The sequence below is a fragment of the Pseudopodoces humilis genome, chromosome 3 (genome assembly GCF_049639895.1).
Source record: "Pseudopodoces humilis isolate 2021_Gansu_Grassland_sample_001 chromosome 3, ASM4963989v1, whole genome shotgun sequence".
Lineage (NCBI taxonomy): Eukaryota > Metazoa > Chordata > Aves > Passeriformes > Paridae > Pseudopodoces > Pseudopodoces humilis.
In genome coordinates, this window is record NC_142202.1 from 78,028,753 (window position 1) to 78,044,024 (window position 15,272).

The window sequence follows — 15,272 nt, forward strand, 5'->3', positions numbered from 1 at the left end:
GTCTGACAAGTTTTTCTGGCAGCATTTGGCTTTTGTTGGTCTGAAAACATTCAGGGTTTTTGGCTCTTGGGAGCTAGAAACTAAATCACCTCAGGTAAAAAGGTTTACCAGGCTTACTACACTACCTGTTCACCTTGATTATGTCCTTTGATTTGTCCCCCTTTCTTTCAAGACAAGATCAAAGCTGCAGGGTTTGAATTATAAAAGCCAACCCTTAGATGTGGTCTTAGGTCTTCACTTCCATATTACAGACCTGAATGTAGTCTCTAAGCTGTGGCAGACATGAACGTTTTCTTCTCAGCTAAATTGTGTTTAAGTGTCAAGTTTTTCCCTCCCAAATTTATCTCTAAAAAGCCTCTGCAATGCCTCTATCATTTGCTGTTTGGCAGGTTGGCCCTGGTGGGAAGGCAGAGGTAAGGATTTCAGTTCTGGGTGAATCACAGTGCCAAGGGTCAGAGCTGACTGAGTGGCTCATCTGGCTCATCTCCCATGGGGTGACAAATCTCTTACCAACTTCTGAGAGGGAGAGAGGGTCCAAGTTGTACCAGTCTGGGAATCTTCACTGAAACGTACAGACTGATGGAGAATCTAAAAATAAGGCTACAGCTGATCTCATTGGATGATATATCACAGCAGAAAGGGTTTTATTAAGCTGACTTAAATGAAAATAAACTGCACCTCCAGGGTGACTACTGTGCAGGAGGAATATAGCTACCCAAAATACTGTGTCAAATCCTTCCCATCTTCTGCTGCTTCACAGGTTTGGCAAATCTAGCAGCCCATATCTCTCCCATCCATCCAAAATCACACAATTCCCAGGTGTAAGTCTACAGTCTGTGGGACGCTCCTGCACATGGCACTCAACCTTGGCTGCCAGAAAAGCTGTCAGAATGATAATGCCTTGTCGTCAGTAACACAAAAAGCTGAGAGAACAGAGAAACCATTTTGGGATTAAGTAGACTTTAGCTTTTCTTTTTTCTTGAAAACAAAAGGGGTAAAAGCACGTGCAAGCATGCATGATTCCCACATTTTTCAGCAGCTCCTGAGAATATATCTTGTCCATTAAAAACCACCCAAAGAGTGAAATGCAAAGGGTAAGACATCAAAGACTAGCACAGGAGCTGCTCAGGCAGTATTTAAGTTTGCCAGTCATATTTCAGCCATCAACCCTGCTGAGCTATTCTGTGCACATACTTTCCCAGAGAGGTTGCCTCCAGCTGACATAAACTGGGTTGTAAGCTAAATCTTTTAATTCCCAGAGGCACCCAAGCATGCAGGATAACCAGACTTGCATCTGAAGCCCACACCTTTGTACTAAGTGTATGTGTGTACACAGACAAGCATATCCAGGGATAGGAGCAAAATGGTTCACAAAGCATAGTCAAGCATGGGAAGTTTTCTAAAGTACCCTTGATACAAATCTAGGTGGACATTACAGCAAAAGTAATTACAGTAAATAAAAACTGGTACTTGAAATAATACAAAAGAAGGAATACACATAAGATAATATTGAAGATGATGTAATTGCAGACCACAAAGTCACCACAACTGTACAGACATATGCTTCTATAGTGCCTATACACATATGCACCTATAGAAACACTATGCCCAAGAAACATGCCTTTTTGATATAAATCTTAGACTTTGATCTATGTCTCCTTGTCTCCTTTCTTTCCCAGCCCCTTTCAGTTGTTGTTTTAGAGACACATTTACCAAAAATGCTCAGAGATTCCCTAAAGCAATTCCTCTCCTTGTCATGCAGGGCACAGTGCCAGGCCATGTGATCTGACCAACCCAGCATCACAGTTGTCCAAACCCTGACTCTGCTCACACCATGGGCTGCTACCACCATTTCCTGGACTATTCCGTTAACTTCTGAATTACTGAATTGAAGTGTCCCTCAGTTATAACAATTAGAGTGGAACTAAACCCCTTTACTTTGTTATTACTTCCTCTAAATGGCTCTCAAGGTATTATAAATACCAAAAGGAATATAATCCAGGTTCATTACAAGATTCTGGGAAGAGACAATGCTAATATATTAGGAAGAACTTAGTAACAAAAGACACTTTTTTTGTTTTGTTTCTCTCTATGGCTTACATGCCTTTGGCGGTTTAATTTCTGGAGAAAAACAGATTTTCGATACCATTTTCTTATTAGTACAATTCATTTCCATTTTAAATCACACCAATCACAATGAATCTCCTCAGTATAAATTGGAGCACCATGGAGACTTCTACAGGAATGGCAGTGTTCCTCAGCTGTAATTAATGTATCATTCAATGTGTTATTGAGTTTTTCCTGCATCAGCTGTCAAAATATGAATTTCCTAATGCCTGTGGATGAACCATCCAGGCGTAATAAATGAAAAGAAAAAGAAGAAAAAAAATCCCACTAAGAGCTGGTCCCCCACCTGCTGAGAAATGGCACGGACAGAAACCTCCAGTTCTGAGAATCAGCCACCTTAGACCAGAACTGAAAGCTCCTCCTCCATGGGTCTCACCTTGTTCTTGGCAAGAACGTTGGCTCCTGCTTTAACAAGCACTTTGGCAGACTGACTGAATCCATGCCAACAAGCTTCATGAAGAGCAGTGTTCCCATCCTGAAGAGCACACGCACAAGAGGAGACTGTTAGGGGCTGTATAACCAACCCACTCTTAAAAATATTTTTGTTTCCTACTAGCTTATTTTCTATTTTATTTTTAGAAGGGGGTAAAAATACTATTATTTGTCTGGAACATGAAATTAGTTATATTTACTCCTAAATTAAACTTACAGCCTGGTATTCTCAAGTTTCTGGGATAATCATGGGATGGGAACTGTGTAGTCTTTTGCGTAGGGCGTAGTATGGTAAAGTAGAATCTTTAATTCATCCCTTAATGAGCTGAGAACGGACTCTTAAACCAAAAACTATCAGCCTAATATAAAAGCATAACTAAATCAGTAATTTGCATTAAAGTATTATCATAAAGTAATTAGTAAAATTAGTAAAAAAAAGTAAATTATCATAAAGTAATTTGTACAGCTTTTTTTTCAGTGTAATTGTTCCAATTACTCTCAAAGCATCAGACACGTACTAAGGAGTATAAACTGTAACTTCTTCTCTGAGACCTTAACATTGCTGAGTGCCAAAGCTACCATCCCACAGGGCTTTTGTTTTGTTACCTTGTCTTGTCTGTCCAAAGCACAGCCCTCTTGAATCAGAGTTGCTATTATATCGGTGTTCCCTACAACAGCAGCCCGGTGTAACGCTGTCTGGTCACCCTGCAAAAAGAAGCAAATTTGTAATTGGTACAATTTCCACCTCATTTTGACTTAATGCAAATGCAGACAACACACAGAGGGGCTGCATCTTCGACACACATACTGTTTAAATCCAAGCTGCTTTTGGAAACAGTCCCCCTAAACAACTACCATAAAAGTTTCCAAGATTAATGAAGTTATTGAAAGTATCAGAGCTACAAACCATTTACAGAAGTTTGCAAGTCATCACAATCCCAAATAGAGAGCTGAAGCATTCTAAAAACATGGCAGTACTAGAAGGCAGTGCATTGGACACATTTGGCTCTATGTGTCTAACAGGCATCAGTGTCTGTAGGGAACTAAAGGGAATTACAGGCTGTCGTAATTCATCATAATGATCCTCCAGGACTTACACTAACTGGATAAGGCTCTCCTGCCCTGGCTCTGATTGTTCCATCGGCCCTGCTTAGGATAAGGAGCATGAGATGAGATTGATCTCTTCAGCACCTCTGATGAATTTACCAATTAGTGCTAAGAGTGGAGGCAACTTTACAATGAGAACCACAACTGCAGGACCATCCACTTGTTTCACTCAAGCAACTGAGCAATCTTGAGGTCCAAGCGACTTTCATTTCTCATTGACCCGTCACATAGCAGCAACAAGCAAGTCTCCTACATCAGTCCTTTAAGGCCAGCTTTCCAAAATAAATTATGCTGATGTGGTCATCTTGTCTGACTGCACATCTACCTCCACTCTAACAACTGCTGAACTCATTTGCTGAGCCAGAGAGCCCAAGTTTTCTTTTTAGTTTTCTGCAATCCTTCCAGAAGCTGAAAACTAGGGAAACTTAAAACCACTGTCCCTGCCCATCAGGGGTTATCTATATGTTTTTATGCAGATGTTGGTGAGAACCTAATAAAAGAAGGGCAAGAGAAGGATTTATGAAGCAGTGTGTAGGGACGTAAGACAGGGGAATGACAATGGGAAAATGAGCTGGAGTAGCTCCACTGCTTCCACAACAACTGGTCTTGTCTTTCCTTTGAAGTTGCTTTGAACCAGCAATGCCAAAGCACAACCTGAATCCAGGAAAAGAGACAGGCTTCAAAGCTGTACACAGACTTTTTTGGGATGAATAAACAGATTTGGAATCCAATCCATTTCTGCTTCTCTAGATAATGGTCACCACAAACACACAAGGCAGAGATATGCCATGTGTCCTAAAAAAGCTTGCAGGAAACCAAGTCCTAAATAGACAAAAAATTTCTCTGCTAAAATTCTTTATCAGATAATAGCATATTATATTAAATATTAAAATTACAGGAATTTCTGTATTTTTATTCTAGAGTGTTCAAGTCTTTAGATAACTGGCATATTTGAACAATTTGTTCTCAAAGGCCATTTGCAGCTGACTTAAAAATTGCTTTTGGTGGGGTTCTTTTGTGCTAATGACACCAAAATAGTTATTAATGTATAAAAAATGAGCATTGTCAACCACAAACTTTCAGTAATCCCTACTGGTAAATCATTAAATTGGCTTATAATGATGAAGTTTATTTTTAAAAATTGTGTTGAAGGTGCTTCTTAAAAACCTGCTATCTATTTTGTTGTTGTTGTTGTTGTTGTTGTTTCTAGAGGTTACATATTTTTACTTTTGTTCTTGCAACTGGAAATGTATTTTAAACAAAATATTTCAACAAAGACGGTAAAGATTCCAGGAAGTAGGAACAAAAATTCTTGGAAAACTGACAGCATGGCAAGTGCTCTGAACTTACGTATTTGTTCCAAATTCAACGACAACCAAAATGTTATGGAAAATGTCCAAATTATACCACCTCACAAGTACAAATGTCAAATAGCTACTGGTTACTATGACTACATGGAAATCTGCTCACCAACAAACTGAGGAAGAATTTGATATCTGATTTTTGATAATGGCACAGCTACTGTTACTGCAGTAGTGAGTCATTTTTGGACAATGCAAAAATCATTTTATCTGACTATCATGAAGTGGAAAGTAATCTGCCAACCTACCCCTGCCAAGTGGTATTGATGCACCAGCAAACCTACAGAGGATATTATAAAACAGACTAAAACAAAATGGCAACTGACATTGCAGTGGATAGAATCTGAACAATGAATGGTTGGTTCCTACTGCTTTACAGTCAGGAAAATTACTGGGGAGAAGACAAATTTGGAGCAGGAATGGATTGTACAGGATTTGGTTTGTAAGTAGGGATATTCTTACTGGGACAGTTTAAATCAAGGCTGTTCCTGTTCCCATCATAGTAAGTGCAGTGAGGTCAAAGACTATTTAGCTTTTGGGGCTTTTTTGGCAAGACAGCTACTTCTAACAGTGCTTCATTTAAATTTTGTATAAACACATTTGTCTGTTTGAAAAGTGGGCAGCACACCTCACTGCTGTGACACCAGGTCCCCCTTGGTAATCCCGTTCCATACACTGGGGATGCAGAGCAGCACTGCGACAGCTTCAGCCACGCCTAAGCTTTGTCCCAAAATATAATCTGGTCCCTGAAATGAAAGTAGGTGAAGGGACACAAGTCCTGCAAATGGCAGGCTCAGGTGCCTCCTGCCTAAGGTATGGGCTCTGGCTATAACATCTTTCCTACACGAGCATCCAAGAGTAAGGTCCAACCCACACCCCAACTAGACAAAATAACCATGTAACCTCATCCATGTCAGAGGATATCTCAAACCTTGTTTCACCAACTGAGGCACCTCCCAGTGAAGAGAGGGCACATATCATTGTCCTGGTGAGGGTGTCCCTACCACCATCAGACCCCTCAGCCAGAGCACAGCACCTGGTCCACTGTTCCCCTACACCTCAGCACAAACTTTAACCTTAAACTGCTTGAAGTGCTGTGGAAACTCTGATGGCTTCTGTGTGACAGCCACTGAGCAACCCAGCCACGGAGAACACAGCCATCCTAAAAATGACAGTGCCTGCACCACTGCACTCCAACCTGCCTTCCCTCCTCATCAGCAGTGAAGAAAATCCCTGCCTTGACTTTCATGGAGTCCGAGAAAACAGATGAGTTGTGTTTTTCACAGCATGAATTTTCAGGCAATCACTGACTTGTGCACCTTTTATTAATTGCTGAAATAAATGTCTCTGAAAGCACTCACTAGAATTCTGCCTTTAGCAAAGCATTAGGGGTCTGTTCCAGAGGCTCAAAGAGCAATTACACTGGTAAATGCATATTAACTGTCCAGACTATTACGTTAGGCACAATTTATGATCCTGTTTCCAAGAGATTTATGCCTTAGGAACAGACTGCAGATCAGTAGCAATGAAGAGAGACAACTCCAGTGTCGTGTCACAGAAACATGACCTTGACAGAAACAACAGTCTGCCCAAATGCAGATGTGGGCCCAAAGCCAAAAAGACTTAAGCGAGGCTCAAGAGAAGTAAGGCATTAAGGTCTACACTGGTGAATCTTCAGCCCTCTTCCTCAGACTCTGTCGAACCCTAAAGGTGGCTCAAACTCAGGAGATTCCACTCCAACATGTCCATGCCCTGGATGTGCCAGCTTGCAAGGCAGGCACAGGGCACTGCATCATGGTGGCATGGCACACCCTACTGCAGGCAGCTCCCCTCCTCTCTCTGGCCCTGTGAGTGCCATTGTCACACACCTGATGGAAGAAGATCCACACATGTTGCAGGCACAGCCACCACCCTTCAAAATTAAACCAGTGGAGGAAGTGGTTGCTGACTCTTCCACAGCAGCCCAGAGGTAGCACTGCTCACTCACTTTGTCTTGCCATGGCAGCACTGCAGTGTTGAAAGTTCTCCACTTTTAGGAAAAAATCTTGGTATTCATTGGGATAGTAAGAGGCTGACATTGGGAGACTGGGATAGAAATCTGCATGCCCTGATGCAGAGGATGCAGGACTGCACATCTGAGAGCTCTGCCTGTAACAGGGCTCCTCCACAGCAGCAGGTACATTTCCAGAGCGGGGAACTATGCTCTTTACAGAGGGCTTAAACATCTGCTTTCAGGAGAGGCTTACAGGCTGCAAGTCCTGAAGAAAGGCAGACACCTTATTCTTGATTTTTCCCCATGGACTCCGGCATTAGCCTTTCTTTAGCACTTCTCTGTTGGCATGGCTGTTGGCATTTGCCCAGTGTCCTGGTGTGTGCAGCTATCTCCCTGAGCTTCTTCATGTGTTGACAATCTTAAAACAGTGGATGCAACCACTGGGACCAGGCACTTGGACATTGGGCAGGTATCTATTTACATCTGAAGTTCACTCTGAGGGAAAACAACACAAGTGACTTCCAGTACAGTCTCAGGTAGACTTCTGACAGCTCTCCTGGGTTACTGGGGTCTTTATTATAGACTCTACAGACACAAATTAATGAGATTTGGTTTAAAATATTTTGTAATACATGCTAATTTTTCCTTTCTCTGATTTCAAAAGCCCCAACCTACAACCACATTTTTTCCTGCACATTCCTATTCTCCAGAGCATCCAACAGTTGTACAATTTCTTTTAAAGCCCTTCTCTCATGTGACACTTTGTCTCCTCACTTCTATGTTTGCAGAAATCAACAGACTATCTTGCTGCAGGAGAATTGCACCAAAATCATAGAATCACAGAATGGTTTGGGTTGGAAGGGACCCTAAAGGTCATCTGGTTCCAGCTTCTTTTGCATGAGCAGGGACACCTTCCACTAGACCAGGTCACCTCATCCAGCCTGGCTTTGCACACTTCTAGTGATAGAGCATCCACAACTTTGGCCAACTGAAAAATACACCACCAAAACAATCAGAAAAAACTCATGGCTTCAGTCCCCGATACAAAGCGCAGAACAGAACTTGTAAAGTCATATAATCTAAAATCAAGCCACTAAATTCACAGTAGATGTATCAAAATATTCTAAAGTTAAAATATAGCCAAGTGTTAAATACTTGCAGGAGCATACAAGCATATGTGGATACCCTGAAGCAGTGGTACACAAAGGGAACTGAATATGCTGTTATGTTTCTCAGTATCTCTGTGCTGATCTCCTCTTTTGCTACAGAGAGGCAGTCATGATACGCAGTTAAGAACAACTTCACTCTGCACAATAAATGATGATGCATGACCAGCAGAAGTGATCAAGGCATGGAAAATAATCATGAACAAAACAAATTACAGCTTAAATGAAATGGGACCACAGGAATAAGCCACTTTGCATATTTTCATTCAGCTAGAAATGATTATGAACCCCGGACTATTGTTCCATTTGAAACTAATTTTCTGCTTCTTAAACCAGAGCTTCTAGAAAGTAAGTTCCGGGGCCTTTGGCCTTTGTTCTAAATCAACTTGTTTTCCCAGTTAGATTTTGAAGGGTGCAGACAGGGCAGGAGACTGGATGCAGAGCACGGAGGGCCAAGCGGGCCATGCAGCCATGCAGCGCAGGGAGCTCGGCCATGCCGGAGCGCCGCACCGGGGGGTCGCAGCATGCACCGGGACGGGCGTCAGGCGTGGGGCAGGGTTGATGCACAAGAGTTCTAACCTCCTTCTCTCTTTCTGATCTTCTAGGTTCCTTCCTAGCCTTTCTCTTCTGGTTTCTCTTATTTTTTTCATCCTTGATTTCCTTCACCGGGACAATTTTCTCCTGGACTATTTCTGAGGTGTGTGCTGTATGGACACTCATTGACCACTCAGAGATGGCACTGGGATCCCAGTAAGAGTTGTCAGTATTGGCAGGGAGAAGGAAGGAGTCAGCTCCTGGAGTGGCATACTCTACAGAGCTGGACTCCACCGGCTGAAATTCATAATAATCCCACTCCAGGCCACTGGAGGTCATTCTTCAACTAATTCTTAAGGCTCTTATCGTGATTAGGGAATACATCTGTAGAACATGAAAGGGAGCATTTTAATCTCTCCACAACAATTAGCAACTTCAAAGTTTCTGCTTCTCATCTGGCGAATCAAAACTTAGTCTTGAATTTGATCAAAAGTGCAAAATAAATTGTTTAGGTTTCTCTTGTTATTTTGAAAAATAAAATGTAGGTTATCTTTTTGGATTTTTGTGTGCTATCACAACAATGCCATGGACCAAAATCAACAAAATAATGCGCTTTTCAATTAAATATAATATTCCCCGCTCTCACAGATATTTTTTATCTGAACCTAAATCTGTATTCCTGAAAAACAGCAATGAAACACACAGATGTTAATCAACACTTGAGACTAAGAGGCCTTCACTGCCACATAAGCACACAGTAAAAGTGGCTGAAGGCATAATCAATAGATTGCAACTAAAAGAGACTACAAACATATTCTCTGAGGCATAAACTCAAAAAACGAATTATACAAGGAGAAGCCATAAGCAGAGAACCTTCTTTGAAGACCTATATAAAAGGAAAGCAAAAAAATTTTAGTTAATACCTATTGCAAGCAAAAATCTTCATTTGGAGTTTTAGACTTCCTCCTCCTGCAAGACAAATCCAAACACCCTTTGAAATTCAGCATCTCCTGAGGCTCTCCTTAATCCCAACCAAATTACTACTACTACTAAATACGGAACTATACATCAAAATATATTTTAAAGAAACAGTATCTATGAATCCAGTATGCATCTTCTCTGCTCATATTAATTGCCACATTTAGATGCAGTATCCAATTGTTGTGAACAAAGCCCCTGAGAAGCTCATAAGACAATACCTCTTCTATGAGCTGAGTGTTTCTACAAGTTTTCTACAAGACTCTTCACTGAACTGAAATGATGCTAAATATTGATTTACTGTTTTTACATCATGGCTATCATGTTTACATATAAACAGCATAGACTTTATTTCTAGATGATTAAAACAAATGAACCAGACTTATTCAAAAATCAGTTTCCACAGAAACTCAATTTGACCAAATCAGTGGAAGCTCTTGCTTTCTTAAAGCAGCAGTTTTCTTTTCTCAGGAAAACTGGCTGTATTTGTGAAGTATTTGCAATTTTGTCTTCAATACCTAATGAACCATTTCTGCTGGGAGAAGTCAAAAAGCATACCCAGGACATATCTGAATAAACTGAATCTCCCATTGCAATTTGAAATCTGCTCCATTTCACAGATGGGCACAGGGAAAGAATAAAAAGCACAGGAAGCAGGAAGCAAATTTTTTTCCTGGAAAAACAAGTTTTCCCGCAGAAAGCTGGCCACATCAGTACCCCAGCCCCAAGCTTGTCAGGCAGACTGCTCACGTCTCACAGGGAATCAGCTACTCACGCAGAGAAAGAAACCAGTTTTCCAATTGCTATAGACTTTTAACTCTCTAGATGCAAACAAATGCCCAAGGGCATTTTAAAAAGGCACCTAGACATTTCCAGTGTCCTTCTACTAGTCAAGTATTTCTAGGTGCCTCTACTAACACCTCTGGACCTCTAAGGCCATTGAAGAATGTCCACCTTATATATTACAGGGGGAACAAAAGCAACCCTACCTCAAACATCTTCTAGCATGCCATCAGAATTTAGCACTTAATTTGAAGAAATCATGGTTATTCAACTACTATTGCACATTTCAGCATACACCTTTTTTCACCAGTGAGGAAATTAAAACCACATTACCTGTCACTCCAAAGCGCCTTACAGCCCAGTCCTAGATTAGAACTACTCTTACAGAAACCCAAGAAATTCCAGCAACTTACATATTTTTCCAAATGAACACAAATTACCATGTGTTAAATTTAAAGCTGGCTTTTGTGCTGATGCCTCACCACACAGCAACCTCAGAGGTGTGACCACCCCCACATGAAGCATGGTGCCACCAGGATGATCTCCCCGTGGCAGAGCACTGTGCTAAGGGCAGCTGTTATGGATACTGAGGGATGTATGTACTCAAAAAGCATCTCCCACTTCAGGCAAACATCACAACGGGTTATGTCCCCTACCTGATGTCCTCCAGCGAGTTCCCACAATGAACTCCTTGTGCACTTCTACCAGAAGCAGAAGATGATGACTCTCACACCTGCCTGGCACCAGCAGTGCTCTTATAAAGCTCTGCAGCTTGAACAAGAGGACTAAACTATTCACTGAAAACCACATTTTACATTGTTTCCCACACAATTTTGCATCTCCAAATTAGAGGTTACATCTCTGAATTAGGAAATAGACATATTTTGTTTGCATTTAATCCTACTTCAAACAAGTGAATGTCTACTGTTACTTGCAAATCACCTTTTCCCCTTCACCCCAAGTTAGAAGGTTGTATCTACTTACATCATCCTGAATATCCAGATCACAACCTGCTTTCAACAAAACCTGGACAACATGGAGATGACCCTTGTAGGCAGCAAGATGCAGGGGCGTCCGGCCATGCTATGAATGAGAAGAAAATAATAGTACCTTAAGATTAATAACTTTAATGCATGGTAATTGAATAGAGTTTTATCTCCTTTTCATCATTCTGTTTGTACCTCACTGTCTGAAACCTGCAATAGTAGCAACTGACATGTATTAGTGTGACAAAGGCTTTACACCGGTTTTGTGAAAGCTGGAAAAAAACTTCTCCACCTTCTGCAACATTTCAGTTTATCCCAATGACACTCTACAAAAGGGATATTACATTCACATAAGAGTACTTCCTTACAAATTCAGATCCGGCTCTGTGTCCATGCTTGAGCAGAATTCATGACCCTTTTGTTTCTGTCCCTCTGGAGCATGGAACTATCAACTGCTGTCACCTTCCCTCTGTACAGTCAAGTTGCAGTAACTGGCTAATTCATGTATTGTAATGGGCACTGTCTTTGCAACAGAGATAAGAATTACTGAGCTGTTGCACATGAAAGATGCTGCCCTGGAAAGGAGTGGAAGGCCTGTAATGACTCCAAGTGACTTCACGTGTATGACAACCAACTTCACTTTGCTGAAGATCTGCCAGGATTTTTTTAGACAATGCTTATTTTTACCTCTCTCTCTCTCTAAAATCTCAAAGTGAGTGAAACACCTTAGGATCTGTGAAACAACAACACTAAAACTGTTCACTGCAGATTATTTAATGGCAGTGAGGAAAACGGGATCCCAGCAATTGCTAAATTCATGAAGTATCTTCACAAAGGATGCTGTTTTCTCCATTAGGCATTTTGTGAGGGTCACATTAAAAGTCATTTGACTCTTCACCTGTATCCATTATATATCTATTCCTTCACTACCGGTGCTGTTGTCTATTTTTCCACTCAATGATTTATCCTGCAAAGGAAGATAAACAGCCCTAGTACATCAACCACAGAAGGGACAAACACTTCAACAGCTGTCTGACTAGTGGCTTGAAGTACACACTTGAACTACTCATTGGCTCTCTGAGGTTTTAAGCAACTTCTTCAGTAGGAAAATTACTTCAAGTATATAATAAACCAAGCTCAAGACAAGATTGTTTTCATACAGCAAACCCCATACCCACATATCTGGTAAAGCCTCATTAACTCGGCCTTTTCAGAGCAAAAAGGAAAAACATTGTTGGGAATCAACAGAACGGCTGAGGGAAAAACATTTGTGTCATTATTGATTAGTTGTGCTGTGCTTCAGAAACACTAAGTGTTGATTAATTGTCCTACATTATTGACTTAAAGGGGCAGATTTGAGGACAAAATCCTCACTCACACTCTGACACATTCCCTCAAAATCTGCATGTTGTCCCCTGCTGGCAGCAGCAGTTCATTCCCGTAAGAAAAACTTCCATTCTTGCCCCGCTAAAGGTGTGGAAAGGGCTCATTTCTGTTGTCACCACTGCCCCTGGGCACCACCCAGCCTCCTGCCTGGGTACCTCTGGCTTCATCTGGCCATGTGTCCCTAAAATCCTGTCCCTATATCGAAGGGCACTGAGCTGCACCGACCACACTTCCTTCTCCATCTGGAGGAGAGCCAGGGGTATGTTGCTGTTCCAGCTAAATCAATAGCAGGAGGCAAAAAATCCCCAGGCAATAGAAGGATAAAAAGAAATAAATAAATAAATAAAAATAATAAAATAAATAACAAAAGAAAATTTGAAAAAATTCCAAATTAACAAATCATTCCCAACAATGAACAGCATGTTTGGATTATGAACATGTCCTTCAGCACATTCAGATTTGTGGATCCCAATTTTCTACATTCCTTAATGCCAGTAAGTAAATCACATAATCCAGGCATCTCACTTCCCAGAAGATTATTAATACACCATGAAAACAACTTATAGCAATCTGTGCATGGAGAAGGAAAAATCCCAAACAAACCCAACTTGAAGCCAGCTCATGTGCTTTAAAAGGGAAGTGTCAACAACATGAATATATATTCCAGCAGGGAAATTTTCTAATAAGATAACCAGTTCTAACCACGAAAAAAGTTATGGCATGCAGTTAAAGGTACAGTGTTAAAAGTAAGCTATGAAATCAGAATAGGAGTTTATTTGAATACAAGGGACATATTTTCCTCACCAAACACACCTTTCTGGGCAATTGCCACATGAACCATGCCTGCTGGCACAGTTGAGTTGGAAGACTAAAGGATCATTTTTATTCCAGAGTGTCTGTGTGTTTCAGATTCTCTATCCAGAAACATAGGTTGAGATGTGTCTCACCTACTGCAGAACCCTAAGGAGAGGCCTTCAGGAACCAGAGTTTCTGCACACTTGCAGTCTTTGAGTTCTTCCTACTTTAAAGGGACACTGTAAACAAAAACTGTGACACTAACCAGGAGAGGAGACTGGGAAGGAAGATCAGTTCCAGCATATTACATTGATTAGATGCTCAGGCTTTTGGATGAGTACTGATCATCTCAAGATTAATCACAACCCTGCAAGAACCAGCCATGCCAGATTTTATTTTTCTTCCCAGCAACATCAAAATGAGAGCAGAGTTGGGTGGTACAGCTGGACAACTGCTCCAGTGCAGGCGATGCAAACACTGGACAAACATCAAATCCCCACATAAATACACATACACACAGATATGAATGCACATACACATGCACACACCAACCCAGAACAAACTGTGAGGAAGAGACAAGGCAATTTGGGTGCCCATCATGCTGTGATGACAAACTTGGAAAAAAACAAGCTTTGGAGACAAAGTCTAAACAAGTCCATGCCACAGCAGCAAGTCAGGGCTGCTCTCGCCTTCGTGTCTTTAAGCCCACCAAGTTTTCCTCTCACTGCAATTCATCCTACCCAAAATATATAGGGGGTAGAGAGATGAAGGCAGACAGACAAAACTCTGTGTGTCTCCTCCATAAAGACATTCTGCACTCAAGGCAGCAGCAAAGAAGGGGTTTATATGAATAAACCTTGTGTGTACAAGGGTCCTAGGGGGAAAGAAAACATACAAACCAGAGTGTCTCCTAGATGCTCACTTCAAGGACACAACACCAAACCCAGGGACTGTTCCACATGCAGATTACTGACTTAGAAGCGTGTGAGCCTTGCCAAATATGAACTGTAATGTTTTGGGGGTTATTACAAATACAAATGAGAGACTGCTACCACTTGGGATTAATGAACCAATAAAGCAGTCAGTCATATGTTAAAAAAAAAAAAAGCAATTTGGACTTCTATTCAAATGTAAACAATTGCTTCATCAGGCAACAAATCATACAAATGGTCCCGTGTCACGGACTTATTGACAAAATAAATGGGACCTATTGGACTAAGGCTGCAACTTCCAACCACCGTGACACACTGCTGTAGCTGTGGGGTGTATTGGGTTGCAGCCAGGCACTGTAAACAGCCACATGAACTTCAGCAGTAAAGAGCAAGGGTAGGTTTCTGTTTGCATTAAATCTGTGCTCTGACTTACAGACATTGACAGTCAGCTGTCGATACACACCAGTTAAAAGCAGAATCCTCCCAGCATCGCTGCCAATGCATACACACTGCACAACAAACCCATACAGGGCCTTAGCACCATAGGCTCCATGATCTTTCCTTGTGTTTATGTATGTGTAGATACCTTTCTGCAGGGACATTCAGTTCTCCATCTCACACTACTCTTGTCATGCACAAGGACTGATATTTAGTCATCCCTTCTGCACCCATAAAAAAACATGCCTGTCCAC

General features: G+C 41.3%; 1 protein-coding gene across 12 annotated transcripts in view; it reads right to left on the reverse strand.

Annotated features, from left to right (window-relative positions):
- ANKRD6 (ankyrin repeat domain 6) overlaps positions 1-15,272 on the reverse strand; it is an 88,914-nt gene that overhangs the window by 13,693 nt on the left and 59,949 nt on the right. For 8 of the 12 annotated variants that reach the window (XM_088052834.1, XM_088052840.1, XM_014263315.2 and 5 more), the window contains 3 exons: positions 11,466-11,564; positions 3,166-3,264; positions 2,504-2,602 (listed from right to left, as the gene is read on the reverse strand). In XM_088052834.1, the coding sequence (XP_087908960.1) occupies positions 2,504-2,602; positions 3,166-3,264; positions 11,466-11,564 (297 nt within the window). Of the gene's footprint in view, positions 1-2,503; positions 2,603-3,165; positions 3,265-8,765; positions 9,105-11,465; positions 11,565-15,272 lie in introns of those variants that run through there. The other 4 variants (XM_088052839.1, XM_088052831.1, XM_088052838.1 and 1 more) reach the window with 1 other exon arrangement.